The sequence below is a fragment of the Staurois parvus genome, unplaced genomic scaffold, assembly GCF_062004578.1.
Source record: "Staurois parvus isolate SC_StPar_1 unplaced genomic scaffold, SC_StPar_1.0 ptg000984l, whole genome shotgun sequence".
Lineage (NCBI taxonomy): Eukaryota > Metazoa > Chordata > Amphibia > Anura > Ranidae > Staurois > Staurois parvus.
In genome coordinates, this window is record NW_028318780.1 from 74,496 (window position 1) to 98,864 (window position 24,369).

A 24,369-nucleotide genomic window follows, 5' to 3' on the forward strand; every position below is an offset into this window, starting at 1 on the left:
CTGCATGGAGGAATGGGCCAATATACCAGCAACAGTGTGTGCCAACCTTGTGAAGACTTACAGGAAACGTTTGACCTCTGTCATTGCCAACAAAGGATATATAACAAAGTATTCAGATGAACTTTTGATATTGACCAAATACTTATTTTCCACCATAATTTGCAAATAAATTCTTTCCAAATCAGCCAATGTGATTGTCTGGATTTTGTTTTCTCATTTTGTCTCTCATAGTTGAGGTCTACCTATGATGCCAATTACAGGCCTCTCTCATCTTTTTAAGTGGGAGAACTTGCACAATTGGTGGCTGACTAAATACTTTTTTGCCCCACTGTGTATATATATATATATATATCTTAGTTACATCTTTTTCTGTAAATATTTTTATTGCACCCGTTTGACCTTTTAGTAATAAATCTTTCCTTCTGAAGTGTTGAACTGTTTCTATAGCTCTGTATTGCAATTTACAAATTCCTGCCTCTAAAGAGAACGCTACTGTGTTTGTTTAACCCTCTGTATAACCGTGTTATACAGACGATTACCTCAAACAACCATTATAGTGTTATAACTGATATCGCCAAGTTTCCTCTTTCTCTGTACAAAAAGGAGGTGGTGGCAGTGTGAAAGGTTAATTGCATAATTAACCTGATCCAGTAACAATCGCTCAGGCTGCCGGTACATCGATGGTGGTCCAATTAGCTGGAAAATCGTTGTGCAGGGTGCAGCTGGGTGTGGCATTGTTACGCATGTGACATCGCGGTTTTAGATTGGCTAGTACTTCGGTCACGAGTTTGGTGAGAAGGGCTGGGGTCAACACCGTGGTCGTCACATATTGGTGACAGCGATCGTGGGAGCGTCACATATTGGTGGCAGCAATCGTGACACAGACTACATGGGGAGTAGTGGCAAGATAGTCTGGGACTTGGTGTCATCCTTTTTCCATATGGGGTACCATTTATACGTGGACAATTTGTATTCAAGTGTGCCACTATTTAGAGATTTGTACAAACTTGGAACTGTGTGCCCACGATTAGAAGTGGGTGGATGCAGGGCAGTATATTCTAATGGTGGGCATACTACACACTTTTTCTGGCAGAGATTTTTTATTTTTTTTTTGTATGCAGCCTGTGGACTGAATGGGAGAAAAAAAAAGAGAAGAACATAGCATATACAGTAATACCTCGGTTTACGAATGCCTCCGTTAACGTAATTTTCGGCTTATGAATGAAAATCCATTGAAAATAATGACTCGGTTTACAAATGTTTTACAAATTTTTTTTCACAATATGAAGTGTATGTCAGTGCTGATTTTTAAATGCAATTGCTGTCTTTTTTTTTCCTTCACTATAGCTCACAACATTAGCTGTCAGTTTCCCTGAAGCTAAAGGATACTTTGTATCTTTTAAGAAAGTGAAAGGAAAAATTTTCTTATGGGGAAATAAACTAAAAGAAACTCTTTTAGCTGGAGGGGGAAAGTGACAGATGAATTTCTGAACTACTGTATAGTGAAGAAAAAAAAACAAAAAACAAAAAAAACAAACGGTAATTAAATTTAAAAACTGGCACCTGACAGCTGAGTGTAAAAGAATTTTTTTAATTGCAAGCAATTCTTTTACATTCAGCTGTCAGTGGGGAACCCCGCTGACAGCTGAAACATTAACACATGGTTGTCACTACTAAAATACCGCATGAGTTAATAAAATAACTCATGCTGTATTGTAGTAGCGTTTATCGTTTTTCTGACCTTCAGAACGGATTAATTGGTTTTCAATGCATTCCTATGGGAAGCAGTGTTTTGGTTTACAAATTTTTTGCTATAGGAAATGTCCTGCAGAGGGAATTAAATTCGTAATCCGAGGTATTACTGTATACCCAACAAGGACCAGCGACATACTGGTACATCACTACACTGAATGATTATACCAGGATCAGGGGCGGACTGACCATTTGGAAACTCGGGCACTGCCTGAGGGCCCGGGGTCAGTAGAGGGCCCGGGGTCAGTAGGGGGCCCCATGAGATGCCCCTGGTACCTTTTTCATAGGTTTGAGTTTGGGCAAGGACACAGGGGCCCCCTGAGTTGTCAGTCCGCCCTTGACCAGGATGATGCCTGCAGGCATCATCCTGGTATGGTTTTTTTTTCAGCCAGCGATCGGCTTTCATGTAAAAGCAATCCTAGTGGCTAATTAGCTGCAGGATTGCTTTTACAAGTAGCAGGAGATGATGCTCCCCTCCCCCACCGCCTTCCAAGGCCTTCTCGGGCAGTGCCGTGCCATCGGGGCAACCTGAGAAAGCCGGTGTTTCTGCCAGCTGACCATTAAGCTGATTGGAGACCAGAATGGTGCCAATCATCTATATAGTCTAAGAAATTGAAAGCTACGAGCATTTCATCACTTCAGTTTCACAGGATATAAACAGCGCCATTTGCAAATTGAGAAAGCAGCTGATCACACCGATCTTGGTTTGATTAGATAACGCAAGAGCAGAGGAGATATCTATAGTCTGATAGAACCCAGATTTCTCAAAAAAGAATATATGACAATGCCCATTGAAGTTATAGGGGCAAATGCATTCCCTGTGAGAGCATTAAAAGTGATAAAAAAAAACCCTGTGCCAGTATGGAAACCGCGGTTGCACCATGCATGTGAGGTATAGCCACAAACGTCAGATCAAGGGTAGGAATTCTAACATTAGACCTCTGTAAATCTAAAATGGTAGCTTGTAAAGGCTTATAAAATGTTGCCAATGGATATTATAAACGTATGCAGTTTGTCACCATTGCACGGAGCATGCACAGTTTTAAAGCATGTCATGTTTGGTATCCATTTACTCGGCATGCCATCATCTTTTATATTTTACCAAATAATTGACCAATATTTTGTGTTTTTGTGCATTAAAAGTAAAAAAAGTGTATTTTTTTAAAAAAAATTGCATTTGAAAAATCACTGCATGAGTACTATGTGACAAAAAATTGCAGCACCCACCATTTTATTCACTAGGGTGTTTGCTTTAAAAAAATATATGTTTGGGGCTTAAATTAATTTCCTAGCAAAAAATACTGAATTTTCTTCATGTGAACAAAAAGTGTCAGAAAAGGCTTGATCTTCAGGTGGTTAGAAGAGTGAGTGATGTGTGGCATAAACTTCTAATGCTGGGCATAAAATGCCCCCACCCCCCAATACTACCCATTTTTGGAAAGTAGACACCCCAAACTATTTGCTGAGAGGCATGTTGAATCAATAGAAGAATTTATTTTTTTTACAAGTTTTTGGAAAATGACAAACCAAAAAAAATTTTTTTTTTTCCACAAAATTATCACTTAAATGATTTATTGCTCACACATGCCATGGGTATATGTGGAATTACTCCCCAAAATACATTCTGCTACTTTTCCCGAGTATGGGGATACCACATGTGAGAGACGGTTTTGGCAGTCTAGCCAAGTACAGGACCCCAAAATCCAATAAGCACCTTCAGGCTTTTAAAGGGCTTTATTTCCTCATCACACTTCATGACTACCTATCACAGTTTCAGAGGCCCTAAAAAGCCAGGATAACCTTCGAAACTGTGATAGGTAGTGAGGAAGTGAAATGAGGAAGTTACGCACCTTCAGGCTTTCAAAGTGATCATTGGATTTCAGGCTCCTGTATGTGAATTAGAATTAGCAGAATGTATTTTGGGGTGTAATTCCACATATACACATGGCTTGTGCAACTGACAACTTTGTGTGTAAAAAAAAAAAAAAAAAAAGTTTTTGCCATTTTCCAGAAACGTGTGGAAAAAAATAAATCTATGGACTCAATATGCCTCTCAGCAGATAGCTTAGGGTGTCTACTGTCTGAAAAAAGGTCATTTGGGGGTGTTTGTACTATCCTGGTATTTTAGCACCTCAAGAAATGTGATGGGCAGTCAGAAAGTAAAAGGTGTGTAAATTCTGTTTTCTATACCACAGTTTGTAGACGCTATAATTTTCACACAAAGCATGACTGATATATACACTTATTGGGATTTTTTTTTAACCAAAACATGGAGTAGAATACATTTTGGCCTAAATTTATGACGAAATTTAATTTTTTTGGGATATTTATCACAGAAATGAGAAAAATTTTTTTTCTAAAAACTTTGTTTAGAACGGCAAAAATAAAAAGTGCACAGGTGATCAAATACCACCAAAATAAAGCTCGATTTGTGTGAAAAAAGGACAAAATGTAATTTATGTACTGTATTGCATGGCAGCACAATTGTCAGTTAAACTAGTGCAGCACTATATAGCAAAAAAATGGCATAAATTGCAGTATCTATACCATAGTTTGTAGACACTATAACATTCACACAAAGCAATCAATATACACTTATTGGGATTTTTTTTTACCAAAAACATGTAGCAGAATACATTTTAGCCTAAATTTAAAACCAACTTTGAGTTTACACTATATTTTTTTATAGCCGAAAGTAAAAAATATTGTTTTACTTCAAAATTTACAGTCTTTGTTTATAGCGCAAAAAATAAAAAGCACACAGGTGATCAAATACCACCAAAAGAAAGCTCTATTTGTGTGAAAAAAAGGATGTAAATTTCATTTGGGTACAGCATTGCGTGACCGCAATTATCAGCTGAATTAGTGCAGTGCAGAGCAGCAAAAATTAAGGGGGGTAATCCTCTAGACGGCAAGTGGTTAAATGTAATTACCGTATTTTTTTCTCTTCACTATAGCTCAGAGATTCAGCTGTCACTTTCCCCCCAGCTAAAAGAAAGAAAGTTTCCTTTTAGTTTATTTCCCCAAGTTCAAAGAAACAATGTTTCCTTTTAGTTTCTTAAAAGAAACAAAGTTTCCTTTAACTCATGGGAAAGTCATAGCTAATTCTGTGAGCGATAGTGAAAAAAAAAAAAAAAAGCCGGCAATTGCATTTAAAAATTGGCACCGACATACACTTTGTATTGCAAAAAAAAAAATTTGTAAACCAAGTCATTATTTTCAATGGATTTTGTAAACCGAAAATTACGTTAACAGAGGTGTGTGTGTGTGTGTGTGTAACACATAACCCATGTATATTTCCAGCATTCTGATGGTGTCATGGGATTCTATAAATTAGAGCCAAGTTCTAATTTTTTGTATCGGATGTGGGAGGTTTTCTGTATGGTGGGTGGTTTGTTTTCTGGTCAGAGGATTTTTTTAAAAATATTTCTAATTGGTTTTATTCAGGGAAGTTTTGGGAATAGTATAACCATTGTCTCAAGATCAGACATTAGAAGAAAATTTCAATTTGGCTGGGTGGCACTCAGCAGCATTAAAAGGTAACTTACTCTCTTCTTACAGGATACATGAAGAATGTGAAGTAAAACAAGCTTTTAACCACTTGCCTACCAGGCACGAAAATTTATACCCCCCTTCGTGCCCTGGCCAAATTTTCAGATTTCAGTGCTGTCTCAGTTTGGATGACAATTACACGGTCATGCAACACTGCTACCCATATGAAATTTTTATCATTTTTTTCACACAAATAGAGCTTTCTTTTGGTGGTATGTACTCGCCGTTTGAGGTTTTATTTTTTGCGCTGTAAACAAAAAAAAGAGCAAAAGTTTAAAAAAAAGTTTCATTGTTTCTATTATAAAATTTTGCAAACAGGTAATTTTTCTCCTTCACTTATGTGCTTTGATGAGATTGCACCGATAGGCAACAATGATAGGCGGCACTGATCATTAGTGCCCTGATGATCGGTGCCGATCCGTCCTCTGACAATTGCCAGTTATCGGCAGTACTTTCCTCACGCTGTGACAGCGTAAGGAAAGCAAAGCCGATAACTGGCAAATGCATTTACCGGTGATCTGCTGTGTCATTGAACACGGCTGATCACGTGGTAAAAGGCAGCTGTGTTTGGCCTTTCACCACATCACGTCAGCTGTCTTTCTGAAATAAAATTGAAATACAGTGTTTTCACGCAGGGGACCAGGTATTCTTAGATGTACAATTTCAATTCAGAAAAAATAGCATTACAATGCTACAGACAATGGGGGAAAATAACATCTCCTGGCATGAGCAACAGGTAACAAAATGTCCTCTCAGGTGCGGTCCTGAAACATGTTTGGGGAAACTATGTTACAAGGGAACTCAAACAAAAAACATACTGCTGAATTACTACTAGTGACATACTATCATATGTAATTTTCAATATTGCTAACAGTCCCACTTTAATGGAGAAATAAAGAGAGCCTAGCAACATTGCCCTTCAAATCAGTAGATAAGACAAACAGAAACTAGCTGGTTGCTATGGAAGGACAAATGAACCCTTGCTATGAATTACTGACATGCAACAATTATTATTATTATACAGTATTTATAAAGCGCCAATAGTTCGCTCAGCACTGTACATTACAAAGGGGGACAGAACATGTGACAGAGCAATACCAATACATGAGGGGATCGAGGGCCCTGCTCTTTTGAGCTTACAATCTAGGAGGGAGGGGATGGTGGTTCAGGAGGCGATAGCTGTGGGGGATGGAGTGGTAGGAAGAGTGGAGGAGGTTGGCAAGTTAGCAGGGGGTGGGGTAGGCTTCCCTGAAGAGATGGGTTTTCAGGGTGCACCTAAAGGAGAGGAGAGAAAGTGATAATCTGATGGGTTGGGGCAGGGAGTTCCAGAGGATGGGTGACACCCTGTAGAAGTCCTGGAGGCGGGCATGGGAGGAGGAGACCAGGGAACTAGAGAGGAGGTCTTGTGAGGAGCGGAGTGTGCGTGCTGGGCAGTACTTGGATATTAGGTCAGTGATGTAGTTCGGGGCAGTATGGTGGACAGCTTTGTACGTCAGTGTTAGGATTTTGAATTTGATCCGTTGCGCAATCGGAAGCCAGTGGAGGGATTGGCAGAGGGGGGTGGCGGAAACGGAGCAGTTGGAAAGGTGAATGAGTCTGGCAGCCGTATTCAGGATCGACTGAAGCGGGGATAGCCAGCGGCGAGGCAGGCCAGTGAGGAGGGAGTTGCAGTAGTCAAGTCGTGATATGATGAGGGAGTGGATGAGCTGTTTAGTGGTTTCTGGAGTTAGGAACGCGCGTATGGCTCTTTAGTGCTGCAAGGGTTAAAATTTCACTAAATAGCTTTGTGCAGGATAGAGTAAAAACCCTGCTGTTTAAAAGCAATTTGATGTTTCTTTTTTTTTTTTTTTTTTAATTTAAATATTTATTAAATTTTTCATGTTAATACAAAAACCCAAAAAGGGAAATAATTCTCATACAAATAGACATTTATTACATTTCTACCTTTCCCTTTCTAAAAACTCTTTTCTTTCCCGTCCCACTACCCCCCCCCTCCCGCCCCTCCTCCCCCTCTGCAGACTCTAGCCCATTCTAATCTCTTGAGGCTTATTAATTTTTTGTTAACATCTTAGTTCATATTGTCCTATATTTCTCTTTCAATCCTGCTCTTTCCCACTTTTCCCATCTCCTGAAATAAACTCTCATCCTATCTTCCTGCATATGGTATGATCTTTCCATTCTACCTATCTGGTTTACTCTATTAATCCAGTCTACCTCCTTCGGTACCTCAGCTTTCCGCCAAAACTTGGGTATCAACCCTTTCGCTGCATTCAAGAAGTACCAAATACCTGAATCTTTATATTTATTTACAGACGTCTCCACATTGTGTAGGAGGCACGTCGTTGGGTCTAACCCTATGTCAATTTCAGTTATTTCTTCAATCAACTTGACTATTATCTTCCAAAAAGCCTGGATTTTCGGACATTCCCACCATATGTGAAACACCGTGCCTATCTCTCCACATCCTCTCCAGCACATATTTGAATTTTCCCCATTCATCTTGTGCTCTACACTCGGTGTAATGTGCCATCGTGTCACACACTTATAATTAACCTCAACCTCTCTCATACTAACATTATCGTGTATCAATCTAAACATCTTTCTCTGTCTATCCTCATCAAACCCAACTCCCATATCTCTTTCCCATTTTGTCATAAAGATTAACTTTGTGTTTGTGTCTAATTCTGTGAGTATTCTATACACTTTTGAAATACCGTGCTTCCCATCCCTTCGTGTCTCTAACAACCTTTCAAACATATTCCACTCCTGTTTTATTCTCAAAGGTTTCGGTAGATTTCCAATAAAACTTTTCAATTGATGATATTTCCACTCATCTATTCTAATAAAAATGTCTCCCTTCTTCTCTATTAACTCTTTAAGTGATCTCAGTTCCCCCTCCACCAAAACATCTCTCAGTTGGGTATCCTCCTTCCTAAACCATCTCCCTGATATCTTATTCTTTCCCGGGGGAAAGTACTCAGTATTTGTGAGAGGCATTAATATTGAATTAAATTCCCATTTCATAGTTTTGTGTAAATTGTCCCATACCCTAAAAACATTTAAAGTGTAGATACTTGTGCTTTCTTTAATTCCCCTGAACTGTGGTGGAACCCATATCATCTGACTCAATCTAATGCCACTAAGATCGTTTTCAATTGTTACCCAACTTTTTCCCTTATGGTTAAATGTCCAGTCATATATTCTTGCTAAAACCACTGCTTTATAGTATCTCTTGACGTCTGGTAGACCCAATCCCCCTTTCTCTTTAGTCCTACTCAATGTTTCATATGCTATTCTAGGTTTTTTATTCTTCCATATGTATCTTGTTAACAATTTTTTCATTATCTTAAAGAAAGCTTCTGGAATTTTAATTGGTACCATTTGAAATCTATACAGTATTTTAGGCATAATTACCATTTTGACTAAGTTTATACGTCCTATCCAGGATGGATTTCCTCCTTCTAGTCTTTTTAAATCTTCCCTGATCTCATTTATCAAAGAGATATAGTTTAATCTATACAAATGCTTAGATGAGGCAGTGAGTTTTATTCCTAGGTATTTTATCTCTTTTTCTCTCCATATAAAGGGGAATTCTTTTTGTAGTTTTTCTTTTTCTTCCTTTAATATATTAATATTCAGGATCTCTGTTTTCGTTGGATTAATTTTTAAATTTGATAGTTCACCGTACTCCTTCAGAATCTTCATTATATTTGGGAGAGTTATTCGGGGATTACCCACGTAGAACAATAGGTCGTCCGCGAAAGCCGCTACTCTATGTTCTATGGATTCTATCTGAATTCCCTTTACCGATCCACTATTTCTTATTATTGACAACAGAGGTTCAAGTGACAATACATATAGCAGAGGGGACAGAGGACAGCCCTGTCTTGTACCATTAGACATTCCAATGGGTTCTGATCTCTCCCCATTTACCGTGATGATTGCAGTAGGCTCCCTATATAATTTACTTATCCACTCTCGCATTCTATCACCTATCCCCAGCACTTTTAAGTTGTCCATCATAAAGCCCCAGTCTACTCTATCAAATGCCTTCTCTGCATCAATTGACAAGAGAACCACCGGGACTTTCCCTCTTCTACTTTTCTGAATAAGCATCAGGGTTCTCAAGCCGTTATCTCTACCTTCTCTCCCCGGTACAAAGCCCACCTGGTCTCCATGGATCCATTCAGGCATCAGATCTCTCAGCCTGTTTGCTAACACCTTTGCATACAGTTTAGTGTCTGTGTTCAATAATGAGATAGGTCTATAGCTGGAGCACTGAGATGGGTCTTTCCCCTCCTTGTGAATAAGTACTACATGGGCCTGTAGGGATTCTCTCCTCACTTCCATCCCACCTCCCAGAGCATTCATATATTTCTCCAACTTGGGTAACAGTACTTCACTAAATGTCTTATAGTACTTAACTGTATAGCCATCCGGGCCTGGACTTTTTCCCCCTCCTGTGCTTCTTAATGCTATTTTAATTTCTTCCTGGGAAATTTCTGCATCTAAAGAGTTCAACTGTGCTTCACTTAGTTTTGGTAATCCCGCATTTTTTAAGTATGTCATCTTTTTTTCATTAATTCCCTCTTGGGCTTCTTTTAGATGGCCTTGGGGGCTAATATTATATAACTTTTTGTAATACTCCGTAAACACTTTAATAATCTCTTTATTTGAGTGGACCAACTCCCCCTCTGAACTTTTTATCTTTTCTATATAGTTCCTATTTTTCTTTTTATTCAGAGCTCTCATTAGATATCTTCCTGGTCTGTCTCCCCATCTATATCTCTCGTTCAAAACCCTGTTGTATACTCTTCTCTTCTCCTCATCCATCAACCTCTCTAGCTCATCTTTTTTATCCATTAACTTCTGTCTCGTATCTTTTGTTATTTTCTTCTTATGGATCTGCTCCAAGTCCAATATTTCTTTTAAGAGCCCACTGACCCTCTCTCTTCTTTCCTTTTTCTTCCTTGCTCCTGCCGCAATCAAGATTCCTCTTATGAATACCTTGTGACTTTCCCAGACTGTAGCTATCGATACTTCCTCTGTTTCATTCTCCTTAAAGTATACCTTAATCTCTTTCTCGATTTTCTGAACTACATCCTCATCCAGAAGAAGAACCTCATTTAACCTCCACCCTAATCCTCCAGTCCATCTTCTTCCCCATCCCATCTTCATCACGACCGGAGCATGATCCGAGAACGTCCTTGTCTCTATGTCAATTTTTACCAGATGATCTATAAGTTGGTGGTTTATTAAGATGTAATCTAATCTCGAGTATATCTCATGTGCATTAGAGAAGAAGGTATAGTCTCTGTCTTTCATGTGCGTTATTCTCCAGGTATCCACTAGTTGGCACTCATGCATCACTTTTTTCAAGGCTCTCAGAGACCTACTCCCCTCTCTTTGCACGGAAGAGGTATTATCCTTTTGTGGGTCCATACAGAAATTTAGGTCTCCAGCTACTATCAAGCGCCCTTTTTTAAATTCCATTAATTTTTTCAACAGACCCTTCATATACATCTCCGAGTTTTTGTTGGGGCAGTATATATTGGCTAAAGTACACTCAATCCCCTGTAGTCTACCTTTTAAGAATAAAAACCTCCCCTCCGGGTCGGTTCTTCTATCCTCCAGCTCAAATCTCATATTCTTTGCCAAACCTATTGCAACCCCTTTTGCTCTTTTAATTGGAGAATCTGCATAGTACCATGTTGGATAGTATTTGGATCTCAATTTCACGTTTGCCTCAATCTCAAAATGCGTCTCCTGTAAAAACACCACTGACGCAGCCCTATGATGTAACTCATTAAACAACCTAAATCTCTTCCCTGGACAACTCAGCCCGTTCACATTATAGGTTATAAACTGTATTTCTTCCATCATTCCCAATTAACTCCATCTCTCTTCCAAATTGCCTCTTCCTCTTTATCCCTTCTGTCATGCAGAGTATTGACCCAATACCTCCTCCCCTCCCTCTCTCCCACCCAACTCTCATCCCCTCCCCCCTCCCCCCCCCCACTTCCCTCCCCCATCCCTCCACCCCCACTTCCCTCCCCCATCCCTCCACCCCCCCGTCCACTTCTCCCCTCCCTCCCACCCTTCCCATCCTTTAGGCTTACATTTTGCCTATATATCTTTTGTGGGGTCAAACCCACCATAGATTACCTCCTTGGGGTTGAACTCCAACCATGGACAGATCCCCACACCTCCCACCACCTCAGATACCCCAAAAGTATTTCCATCATCAATTCAAGATGTTCCACCTTTCTTAAGGTCCCGAAGGAGAAAAGAGAGAGAGAGAGAGGGTGGCGTCAAGCGGGAGAAGAGGAGAGGAGGAGAAAAAAAAAAAAAAAAAAAAAAAAAAATTATTAAATAAATAATTAAAAAAAAAAAAATAAATAAATAAATAAATAATTAAATAAATAAATAAACTTCCCCTCTCTCTCCCTCTCCTCCCCCTCCCTCCCAGCGCCCTCCCTCAATTCTCTACCTCCCTCTTCTAGCAAACTGCCACTCCTCTCTCTCTCCACCTCCCAGACCCCCTTCTTCCACCTCCCAACCAGGGACTTCCATCCTTTGTAATTCAAGTCTATCACAGAAGGTTCTTAAGTCCTCAGGAAATCTCAATTGAGCTGTAACTCCATTCTTCCATCCAATTAGGCACTCCGGCGTACCCCATCTATAGTGCACCTTTTGCTTTATCATCTGTTCTAACAGGGGTTTTAAAGTTCTTCTCCTCCACAATGTCTCTGGTGTTAAGTCTGCAAAAATCTGTATATTCTTTTCTCCATAATTAATACTTGATCTTCCCTTGGTCTTTCTCCATACTTCTTCTTTATCCTCCCATTTCTGAAATTGGACTATTATATCTCTTGGTTTCTCTTTTCCACTTCCTTGTTGATTTTTTCCTATCCTGAAAACACCTTCCAGGTTAATCTTTTCTGTTTCTGATCTTTCCATAATGGAGTTTAATATTTTACAGATAAGGCCTCTTGTTTCTTCTCCTTTTACCAATTCCGGAACTCCTCTCACCCTAATGTTGTTTCTCCTTTCCCTGTTTTCTTGTACTTCCATTCTATATAACAGCTTTTTTTGATCTTTCTTAATTTCCATTGTCCTTTTCTCCAGATCAGAAATATATTGAGCATGGCTTTTAACTCTTTCCTCTGTCTCCTCCACCCTTGATAGCATCCGGCCCAAATCATTTTGTATACTTGTCATTTCATGTTTTAATGTTTTTTCTAAGTTCTTGAACATATCTGCCATCTCTTTCTTGTTTGGAATTTGTAATTCACTTTCCGTGTCTCTGCTCTCCAATTTTTCTGTTAGATGCTGACTGTTATATTCTTTTCCCAGAGAGAGTCTAGGGCTACCTTCTGTACTCATTTCCATTTCACATTTTTCACCAACGCTTTGAGATCTATCTGGGGTCACATTTCCTTGAGATGTATATTTTTTTATCGTGCCAGTTTGAGACCCCCTTGGGCCACTATTTTTAACATTTTTATTTTTCATCTCTTCTATGCGTTCTTTTTTTTTTTTTTTTTCTTTAATAGGGGAAACACAAAGATTTATAACAATATATACCAGGGACTCCTATATTTTTTTTTTCCTTCGAGTTCTCTACTTAATATTCCTTCCAGGCTGCTTTTAATCTCCTCCTCTCTCTCCGTCAGACCCCCCAGGGAAACCCCCTTTCACAACACCTCCTTCGTCTTTAGACAACAGAAACAGTCATTTATATATCACAATAATCCATCCAGGCTGCTCTCACTCACCCTTCACAGCTGCAGCTCTAACAAGTTCCTTAGTTGTCACATTCCATAGCTCTCTTCAGGGAGGAGGGGGGGGGGTTTCCTCCGGGTCTCTTTGTTTTCACTCCTCTGTAACAAAGTCACTTCCATTCAGGGGGGGGAGGGAGGCATCTTGCTGCATACTTCTCCCATAAGAATGTCTCATGTACTGGGAGGGGAGCAATCCGATATCTTCCTCTCTCCTCTCAGCTCTAAACACCAGCCGGCATTTCCCCTACCCAGTAATTCTCTGCGGCTGACACGTGGGCAAGCCGAGCCTCCTCGTTTCCTCGGCAACCCTGCTCTCTCTCCCCTGGGACGAGTCTCCAGCCTGTCTTCAGTCCGACAGCACAGTTCACTTCCTATTCATAGTGCCCGGGACCACGGCTTCAGCACGTAACCCACCATACTCTGGTAGGTCCCCACGGTCTCTGTTCTCCAGTATCTGTATCCGAGGCGGTGGGAAAGGACGGAGAGCTTCCACACCACGCTCTCCTACACCGCCATAGTTAGGCTCCTCCCCCGGAGCAATTTGATGTTTCTAATAATAAAGGATATGTTCCCCATTTTAACAAAAATAAATGCACTTTTTTTGGATTTACTACTTTGTTTAAACACCTCCCACCCGTCATATAGTACAATGATGGGCGCAAGGTGGTTCTCTCGTTCTGGGACGACGTCATGACATGGTCCCATTATAACCACGCATGCGCGGCCCAGGGAGCGTGCGGCGATGCGCTGTGTCCCTCGGACACAGCAGATCACCGATCAACGGAAAGAGCCGAAGATGTTGGCTCGGTCATGTGATCTGCTGTGTCCAATCACAGCTGATCACATGTAAATAGGGAAATGCCGGTTATCTGCACTTCTCTCCTCACGAGCTATCACGCTGATAGCTTGAGAGGAGAGCTGGTAATCGGCATCCCTCAGAGGGGACATGTGCCCTGATCATCAGGGCACTGATGATCAGTGTGCCCTGATTTGTGTAGCCCCAGCAGTGCCACCTGTCAGTGGCCATCAGTGCCAGCTGTCAGTGCTCATCCATGCCACATATCAGTGCCCATCAGTACCACATCAATGCCACATATCAGTGCCTACCAGTACACATCAATGCCACATATCAGTGCCAAATATGAGTGCTGCCTGCCAGTGCCGCCTACCAGTGTCCATCAGTGCCGCCTACCAGTGTCCATCAGTGCCGCCTACCAGTGTCCATCAGTGCCGCCTACCAGTGTCCATCAGTGCCGCCTACCAGTGTCCATCAGTGCCGCCTACCAGTGTCCATCAGTGCCGCCTCATTAGCGCACATCAGTGAAGGAGAAAAATCACTTATTTACAAATTTTATAATACTAAGAAAAAACATTTTTTTTTCAAAACTTTCAGTGGTTTTTGGTTTAAGAAAAAATAAAAAACCCAGAGGTGATTAAATACCACCAAAAGAAAGCTCTGTCTCAAAAAAATGATAAAAATTTCATATAGGTACAGTGTTGCATGATCGCGCAATTGTCATTCAAAGTGTGATAGCTCTGAAAGCTGAAAATTGGCCTGGGCAGGAAGGGGGTATACGTTAAACAAATATAATTAGTGTAGCGCCATTATACAGTCCTTTCAACTTAATGAGATCAAAGTCCTCCACAAATACCACAATATCATGCACTTTTACCCCCTTCCTGCCCAGGCCAATTTTCAGCGCTCTCACGCTTTGAATGATAATTGTGCGGTCATGCAGTGCTGTACTCAAAATGTTTGTTCACACAGCTAGAGCTTCATTTTGGTGGTATTTAATCACCACTGGGTTTTTTTTTTAATTGTTGCTAAAATTAAGGGAAAAAAACACCAAAAATTTTAAGAAAAAAAAACACTTTTTCTTCGTTTGTTATAAAATTTTCCAAATAATTGTTCCTCATAAATTTAGGCCAAGATGTATTCTGCTAAATTTCTTTGGTGAAAATAACCCAAACCATTATTGATTATTTAGTCTGTAGGAAAGTTATAGAGTCTACAATCTATGGTATATATCTGAAAATCCTGAAGTACTGATGGCCAATTTCTTGAGGCCCAAAAATGTCAGGACAGTACAAATGATCCCTTTTTGCAAAGCAGACAGTCCAATGTATGCATGGCAGGTTTTTTGAAGTTGTAACTTTTTGTCATAATTTATCGGAAAATTAAGTAGTTAAAAAAATTTCACAATTTTTTTTTTTTTCACAAACTAAATCAGTGCAGTACAGCGTCATCATATAATTGGTGTGGCGGTCATCACGGACAGTGGTGACAGTACAAAAAAAAAAAAAAAACAACAAATTTCTTAAATTTTTTTTATTACACTAACAATTTTTTCCTCATAACACATTGAGACCAGAGTAGTGTATTGTTACCCTAGTAACTAGTGCCATTTTGGGGAAGCAATTTTTTATTTTTTTTTCCCCACACACGATTGCTTATAGCAAAGAATTTCATTGCTATAAGAAAGCATTTAGCTGAATGAAATCTATTTATTCAGGGTTTTTTTTATGAGTAGCCATGATTCGCCACAGCTAATCACATGACACAGATGGGATGTGATTGGCCTAGTCTGTACCATGTGATTACTGTAACCAATCACAGCTAGTGACAATTGTATACAATTGATGGAATGAAAGGAAGCCATCCATTATTTACAATTGTCATGTGACCTGCTGTGATTGGTCACATGGTACTGGCAATGGCCGGTACACAGATCTGTCAGCGGCTGTGTCCCTTGACAGCCGCTGACAGATCTCACCACAGCGGGGCCAGTGTGATCTGGGAGGACATCATATGATGCCCACCCCGAACGAAGAGAGTCCCTCTTGGCAGTCACTTTGCTACTGCCAGGCAGGAACTGGTTAATATGATTTCTTTGCCTTTAACCATTTCACTGTCAGAGCAGTTTTTTGCACACGTTTAAAAAAATTATTTTAGGCCTGAAGATTACACAAAACCCATTCTATATTTTCTGAAAGCAGACACCCTAGAGAATAAAATAGTGGTAGTTCCAATTATTTTATGTCACACGATATTATTGAAGGTCTAATAAATGCAAAATTTCTGTAAAAAAAACAAAAAAAACTAAATTATACTAAAGTGAATTTTAGGGCAAACAAACACAATAAGTGTAGTAGACTGGGTCATCACAGCATGCAAAAGAGTGAAAACCTTACTGGAGCAGCTGGTCACACAAGTACCACCGTAGTGGAGAGGACACCAGTGCCCATGAATGGTGCCAGGGGAAATATTCCCCTGCCCTGCACAAAACGGCCAGGAGACTTGCATCAGCATTTCATGCATCCGTCAATCCACGCACGCTGCATCTGGACCTGCAGAGCCACAGCTATCCAGCAAAAAGCAAAAACAGCACCAGGGTTGAACGGAGCAGCCAGTAAAAATCGTACACCATATGCAACACATACCGCAGTCTTGGTACCCAGTGAGAATACATCCTGGACTCGGAGAGTGACAGTGACAGGCCCTGGCCTGGGTGCTCCAACTTCCAGCACCAAGCTCCCAGCCATCTAATTTTAATTATTTACTTTTTCTTTTCTTTTTTTTTTTTTTTTTTTTTTTAATAGTTGGTTTATGACAGGAGGGAGCCACCAAAACGTGAACCTGCACCCTGCCGGCCACACAGCAGCTCCCTATGCAAGTTCTGCCCAACAGGGGAATATATGCCAACATCCCCAGAGCTCACCTCCGGCGCCCGAAACGACAGACCTGGAGGCAGGATAGAGAAGATGCCCTCAGGCAACATGGCATTGTGCCCCACCCCTACAGTTCCACCTCATAGGGCTTGGTTGCTTGCTCAAAACAAAGAACTGCCTCTGGCCCAGGAGCAGAGGGAGAGCAGAAGTGACTTAAAGCGGAGCTCCACCCAAAAGGGGAAGTTCCGCTTTAATGCATTGTTCCCCACTCCCCATTAAGGATTGGCACCTTTGGAGAGCGGGGGGGGGGGGGTGTTAGCAGGTACCTGAATTTGACAGGTAACCGCTCCCACTTCTGCTGCAATCGCCTAGGCGATCGGAAGCAGAAGGAAGTTGTCCTCCCTCCCCATAGGCTTCTGGGACACATGACAGGTCCCAGAAGACTAGGGAGCCACTCACAAAGCGCAGCCAGATGTGAAGCCGCAAGCTGTCACAGCCGGATGCCCACATTAAAGATGCCAGCGCTAGGGAGAAAAGACAGTTGGTGAAACCGCGGTGGTGAGGACACTGCTGGACCGAGGGACAGGTAAGTGGCTGTATTTTAAAAGTTACAGTTTTTGTAGCAGCTGGCCCCGATAGGCCAAAAACCCCCTGCCTAAATTTTTGGGGCAGCCCTACTGGGTATTTGGGACACCCACGGAGGGAGAAAGAGTGAACTGCAGGATGGATGGGGGTGGGTTCAGACACTCTTGTGCCCCAAACATTAAAAAGCCCCAGGAACCATATCTGCAACATATGTCTGCACCACAGTAGCCATTGCCACATACTAACCCAGGGAGGGGGACCACATGCAGGATAAATGCAAAGGCACTGGGGAACCCCTTGGATCTAACACCCTGCCTATAGGTGGTGATAGGACATCCAGGAGCCCCATGGTCCCAGAGTAGTACCCCATGTCACACCTGACACTCCTCACCCACAATAGGGTGGGGGATAGGAATCAGGGAGCGCAGGCCATTAGGGGAGAAGGAGAACCCCGCAGGGCCGACCACCTGCACCCCACCCTGTGTTTGGGGAGGGAAGGACATCCACTTACTAATCCAGTGGAACTAGCAGGTGTCACTCCTGAGACAAATCCTCCTCTCCACTGAAGTGGGGAGGCTGTCAGCCATAGTAAGACTGTGATGTGGACTACAGGCGCCCGGTCATATGTGTCCCCACGAGGCGTTTAACTCGTCGGCCTGCCGGTCTACACGCGCACGCTGGCCAGACTTGGATAACCACTGGATCTAGAATATTGAGTCCATCGACCAGCTCAGCTGTTTATTGAAGATTGCTTCAGGAAAAAAAAATCAGCTAAGGAACCACAAGTCCTTACTCCTGAACAATAGGCAAGGAAAAAACAAAAAAAAAAAAAAAACCTGAATTGCCTAGGCAGAGAACGGGGTTTATATCAGCCCGGACTGCCCATAGGCAGTGCAGAGTTTTATTCTGCCTACTGTCCTACTCCTGTAGGTGGTGATATAACCCTATGGTCAAGAATAAAAGACGCTGTGTTTATCAATGAACGCAAGAGAAATATAGTTAACCTCATGAAGCTGGAGAAGGCAACATTTTACATATTTTTCTGGATGTGCTGGGTGACATTTCCATTACAGTTTTCCTGCACTCAGGGTTTAGGGACTCTTTAAAATACCCTGTACTGACAGCACAGGGCTATTGCCTTCTCACACAAAGTAGAGTCCTGGCTTTTCAGCAATCTGACAAGTGCCCCCAAACAATATACTGTAAGAAATGCTGTTTATTGGCACAGTGTCTGAGGAATTGAGGGGGTTGGAATTATGGTCCCCTGGAGAGTCTGGAAATTGCTTTGTTAAAGGCTCTGTTCACACCTGTGTTTGAAGAAAAAAAGAAAAACCTAATTGCATCTTCAGTGCACTCTCATGAAAATGCACTCTAACGATCAGAAAATCGTACAAAAATACCGCTTTCGAAGCAAACGTACGGAAATCTGAGTGTTAGTACACAGCTTTTGTCTGAAATTATTCAAAGGGACAAGCACAAAAATTTCTCTTGTACTCTGCCAGCCAGGATCTCTCCAGAGTCGAGACGTCAGCCATCAGTGGGCTTTAGTCCACTGCCAGCTAAATCTGGGTCACACGAGAGCAGCACCAAGTGCACTCCTGTGACTCACAGAAGTATAGCCAAAAAGCTTTGGCCCTACTTCATTTAACCTTTTTGCAGCCCCCCCCTACATATGAAAGTAAATGCACATCGGGAGAATCTATGCATGAAAACATCGATTGCACATACACGTTACATATCGGAGTGAGAGCAACATTTCTAGCACCAGACCTAGACTAGATGCACTAGACCTAAACTGATTATTTTTTTGGTGACACTGCATTACATTCTTTCCTGGCCTCAATGGCCGGGGATACTGACAACAGGTACCCAGAAGTTACATCATGCATGTCAATTTCAGGTCAGGAAGGAGAGTGAACGAAACATTCACTCTCCTTCCTGACCTGAAATTGACATGTATGATGTAACTTCTGGGTACCAGATGCCAGTCTCGGGCCCGCAGATGGGCAAGCGGAGCCTGGGATATAGCGGGGGTGGGGGGGAGGGGTTTGGGCACTTTACTGGCGCGTGTAGAAGCAATTGTGCAAATCTGCCCGAATGCGTCCACCTGACAAGCCTTGCTGCTTGCTCTAAATGTAGAAGGAAAACCATTTGTTCCAAGCATTGGGCGATAGGAATTCTCTGTACTGAAATTTTGAGTTTCCTAGAGCTTTGTGGTAATATTGTGTGACATAAAAAAATGGAACTACCACCATTTATTCTCTAGGGCAATGGTCTCCAAACTCCAAACCCTTTGCTTGTCTTTATCCGGCCTTTATCCAGTCCCCTATTTCTGCTACCGATACAAGACACTATTCTGCCAAATAATCAACAATGTTTGTGGGGTTCCCCCCCCCCCCATTTTTTTGCACATTTAAAGAAATCATTAAAGATTACACAAAACCCCAAACATATTTTCTGAAAGCAAACACTCTAGAGAATAAATAACAGCTCCAATTTTTAATGTCACACGATATTACCGCAAAGGTAATAAAAAAACTATGAGGTTGCGTCGAGCAAATAGATACCAAACACCTTAAATTTGTGTGCACCTATAAAATGCAGACAAACTTCAGTACCCTATATTTTCTATAGTCGATACTCCAAAAGCCCCTACAGGTCATCAGTTTAATGTTACGGAGGAGGTTATTATTGCGGTCACATAGAACGTGTATCCCAATTGGTGTTTTCACGCATAGGCCCCCAGACCTGTGCATTTACGTTTGTACGTGCGGATATGTTTTTTGTTGGAGGGGGGGGGAATGTTATGTACTTGGGTGTAACTTTATTTTTTGCACTAAAGAAACATTTTTTTTACTTAACTTTTTTTCCCCCCATCACATAGGGGACACAAAGGTTCTCTTTAATGAGACATGCAGGGTCTAGAAGTCCCTGCATGTCTCCTCTGGGTGCTACTAGATGTGTTGCAATGCATATTGCATTGCAATAGTTTCCTCACCAGCTAGAATAGCATCACAGTACTGACCCAATAGCGTGACAGCGGTGACCCGGAAGTGACACCATATACATCACCTTCCAGGTCACATCAAGAAGGGGAGGAGAGCGGTTTGTCCTCTCTCCTGTCCACTTGCCAGCACCTGCCCTGTCAGTCCCTAGCCCGCAGATGAGCAAGCGGAGCACTGTTACGGGGGGCTGTGGAAGCAGGTGCCCATCTGATTCCACCTGACAAGCAGAAGACTGCCTGTCTTTTTTTTTTTTTATTAAACACAATCCCAGTGACTGCAACCACCAGATGGTGTATAAAAACACTCCAGCTGTCAGCAGCGAAAGGGTTAAGCATGTGTGCATAAAATGCAAAGACAGCTCTGGCAGCAAAAGGGTTAAAGCCGGCAGTGGACAGCTTCTACAGCATAGATGTAAAGTAAACTTCCACATCTCTACAGGATGAGAATTACATTTGCCTTCCTTTTCCCAGAAGGGGTATAGAAGTCCCAAACCTAACTGTGGCTTACAAATGCTGGTTCTCCAATAGAACCATTCAATAGGAGAAAGTTATTAAATAAGTTCTACTGAACAGACTGTGGTATACAGGAACAAAAAGTTTTCCAGTTAGGGCTCGTTCACACTTGAATTTATTTCTAACTCTTGCCAAACGCCCCTATAGCGTTTGACAGGTGTTAGGTGTTTGTGAAGCGTTTTTAACGCTCCTCATAAGCTCCCCAAACGCCCCATGCATGGTTTTGAGGTGGTTGATAGGCATTTGCCAAGCGTTAAAACCTCACCACAAACGCCTATAATGAAGTTAAATGGTCTTAACGCTCTGCAAACGCCTCGCAACCGCACACGCCAGCCAGGCGTTTGTGGAGGGGCACCATAGACTTGATTGGGAGGCTTCAACTCCTCCTGACTTGACACGAGGCATCTGTTTTTCCGCAAGGCAACGCTTCATTGTGAACAACACTGTGTGTTGCCAGGCGCAGAATTTTCTTAGGTGTTTGAGAAGCGGTAAAACTGCTTCCCAAACGCCTGTCTGACACCTGCTGACAAAGCTAGTGTGAACTGAGCCTTACTCCTGAAGCAGCCAGTTTTCGGAATGTGTATACCCTGCTTAAAGTGGAGCTTTACAAAAAAAAAAAAAAATAATAATAATAATAATAATAATAATAAATATATATATATATATATATAAATAAATAAATAATGTTCTCTAGCAAAGAACATGCATTCCACATTAATAATTATGCTACTAACATCAGTGTGTGCTGTAAATTGCCTCCAGCAGATCATCCGCTACATTTTCAGTGCCAAGAATAGAGAGCAACTGAGCATAGGCAGAGCAGTATGAGAGTGTATTATTGGATTTTAAACAGTATAGGCACTTATTAACTTTTACATAGCTATACCTGCTAAAGGGGACAGCTTGAAGAGACCTAGCAGGACTTAACCTCCCTAATGGTCCATATTTCTGTGCTCAAAGCGGTACATTTTTTTGCATGGAAATATGTCGTTTTTTTATTGTAGGCCTGTAATTTTTAGGAATAACTCACTGAAAATCTGTCCGAACAAGAGTTTAGTAAACATCCTGGGTAGGATAAAACTTGAAACACGAAATCATAAATTATAAATTTAATAAATCATAAAAAATAATATAATAAATTTAATTCAATATAATCAAACCAAAAACACTGAAGTTCGCACATCACTGAGCAAAGTTGCAAAATCGTTTTCAGTGTCTGATGACGAATTTCCCCACAAATCATTATCACTCAATTCTGCAAGTGGTTCTGATTTACTATCGCTGTTCTCTAGCTGGTCTAAAACCGCTTTTGACCTAAAGGGACGCTTTTTGGACACTATGGACGTTTCTCAGTTTCCAGGCAATAAGAACAGTAAAAATGCAGGCAGGGCACAGGACAAAGCACTCGGGACAAAATGTATGTGAAATGGTTTGATACAGTAATGTTTTACTATGTGATTTTAGTGAATGTCACTTTTTGTCATTTTCAAATTTCCCGCTGTTCCATCCCCCGTACGTCCCGACGCTCGCAGGGAACGGAACCCAGATGACAGATGCCCGCATCTGCCGGATTACATTGCCGGGAACACTGCAGGAGGGACATCGTGGGAGCGCAGGACAAGGTAAGTGATCGAGGGATCGCGGAGAAGCGCCGCATGGTAAGCCCGAGTGTAGCTCGGGGTTACCGCTTGTGGTACTGAAACTTTACCCCGAGCTACACTCGGGAATACCGCCAGGGAGGTTAAAGTATAAGTTCACCTTTGGAACATGTTCCATCCGTTTTTAGAAGGAAAACATGTTCCCATAGCCCGCCCCCGACAGATAGTATGTGGCTCCGCCCACATCACTCATTCACAGTGTTCTGTGAAAGAGTGCCTACAAGTCCCAACATCCTTAGTGGCTGTGGGTTTGTAGTTTTCAATGAACTACCACAGTGCTGTGGAGCGCCGTGGTAGTTCATTGAAGCTTCCTGTCAGTATGTCTGCTTCCTCATGCATCCTGTACGGCAAGCAGATATTCTAACAGGTCTGCAAGAGACCTGCATGGCAACAGAGATCTACCGATCACTGGTGTAATGCTTTACAGGCTCCTCTGGGCAAAAATAATAAATGCACATTTTTTTACCTGCAAAAAAAAAAATGTGCATTATTGTATGACTTCAGTTACACTTTAACAAAGACGGTGGGCAGGGGTGGGGTCAAAGGGGGCTTTAGTTCATTTGTAATAAGGCCAGCTCAAAATAGCACCATACCAGTCCCTGTTGGGTCTCCTCCTTGCACCATAAAGTCTTTAATGATGCGGTGAAACTTCGTCCCATTATAATATCCTCTTCGGGACAGCTCTGCGAAGTTCTTACACGTTCTGGGTGCGTGATTCCAGTACAGCTCCACCGTGATAGAACCCATGCTGAAGAAATACAATAGAGAACAACACCCGTGAGTCCACTGCTGACACCGCAACTCTCATTTCTCCCTCTCGTAGCCTCACCTTGTCTCCAAGCACACAACGTTCGGCCGCCAATTATCCCCGGGAATCACCGCCATTGTTTGAATCGCACACTAGGCAGCAGAACATGTGACTTCCGTCTACACTTTCTTCCGCAACACTCCCAGAGCTCAAGTTAGAGCGACATCCAGAGGCGAGATCAGTCCTTTCCAGCAGCACAGTGTCAGTTTATCTGTGCCCAAGCGTACACCTGTCGACTACAGAGATGGACGGAAGTTTGTGAATTCCTGTGCCGCGGATTTAAATGAAAGGGGGCTCAGCGCCATAGCGGTGTAAGCTGAGGACTAATGTGATAGAGTCTGAGCTGACTGGAACTGGTTGTGGTGTCCGCCTCAGGGAGGATTGAATGTTTATATCTTTAATAGCATCCTCCTCACATTGGCGAGCATTAACAGGTACACTATATTACCAAAAGTATTGGAACACTTATACACGCGTATAAACTTTAGTTCTTTAATTCTTTCACAAATGTGTGTAGAAGCAGTCTGTATGCCTAGGTGCTTGATTTTATACACCTGTGGCCATGGAGGTGATTGTAACACCTGAATCCAATGATTTGGAGGGGTGTCCCAATACTTTTGGCAATATAGTATATATTAAAAGCCTGTGTCATATGACTAGGATGCTATAGAAAGTGTACACATACTAGCAGAATACATTTTACTTGCATGCTTTCCATGCACGTAACTGCAATGTCACCCCAATGCACTAAATGCCATACACCTGTGCTGAAATGTGCTCCAACGCAGGACTATGAGTTTTGTTTTTGAAAAGGTTACAGGTGCAGTTTTAGCTATGGTGGCAGTCCATTCAAAATAAATTCCCTGTCTTAACGCAATGCGCCTGCCTCTCTCTCTCTCCCCCCCCCCCCCCCCCCTTCCCATGGAAGGGACGCTTAGGACAGGGGCAAAAATTTAGAAACCTACTACAGGACAATTTTATGGTACAGTTCATAGAGGCCCCAACTAGGAATGATGCTCTGCTCTACCTGGTAATCTCAAACCA

The 24,369-nt window shown here is 41.9% G+C and overlaps 1 protein-coding gene across 1 annotated transcript in view; it reads right to left on the reverse strand.

The window, feature by feature from the left end:
• The window catches only part of PPIL1 (peptidylprolyl isomerase like 1), a 61,039-nt gene extending 37,419 nt beyond the window's left edge, over positions 1-23,620 (reverse strand). The window contains exons 1-2 of the mRNA XM_089657333.1: positions 23,347-23,620; positions 23,111-23,265 (exon numbers count right to left, since the gene is read on the reverse strand). Coding sequence (XP_089513459.1) covers positions 23,111-23,265; positions 23,347-23,402 — 211 coding nt within the window. The 5' untranslated portion in view covers positions 23,403-23,620. The remainder of the gene's footprint in view (positions 1-23,110; positions 23,266-23,346) is intronic.
• Positions 23,621-24,369: the final 749 nt, after the last annotated feature.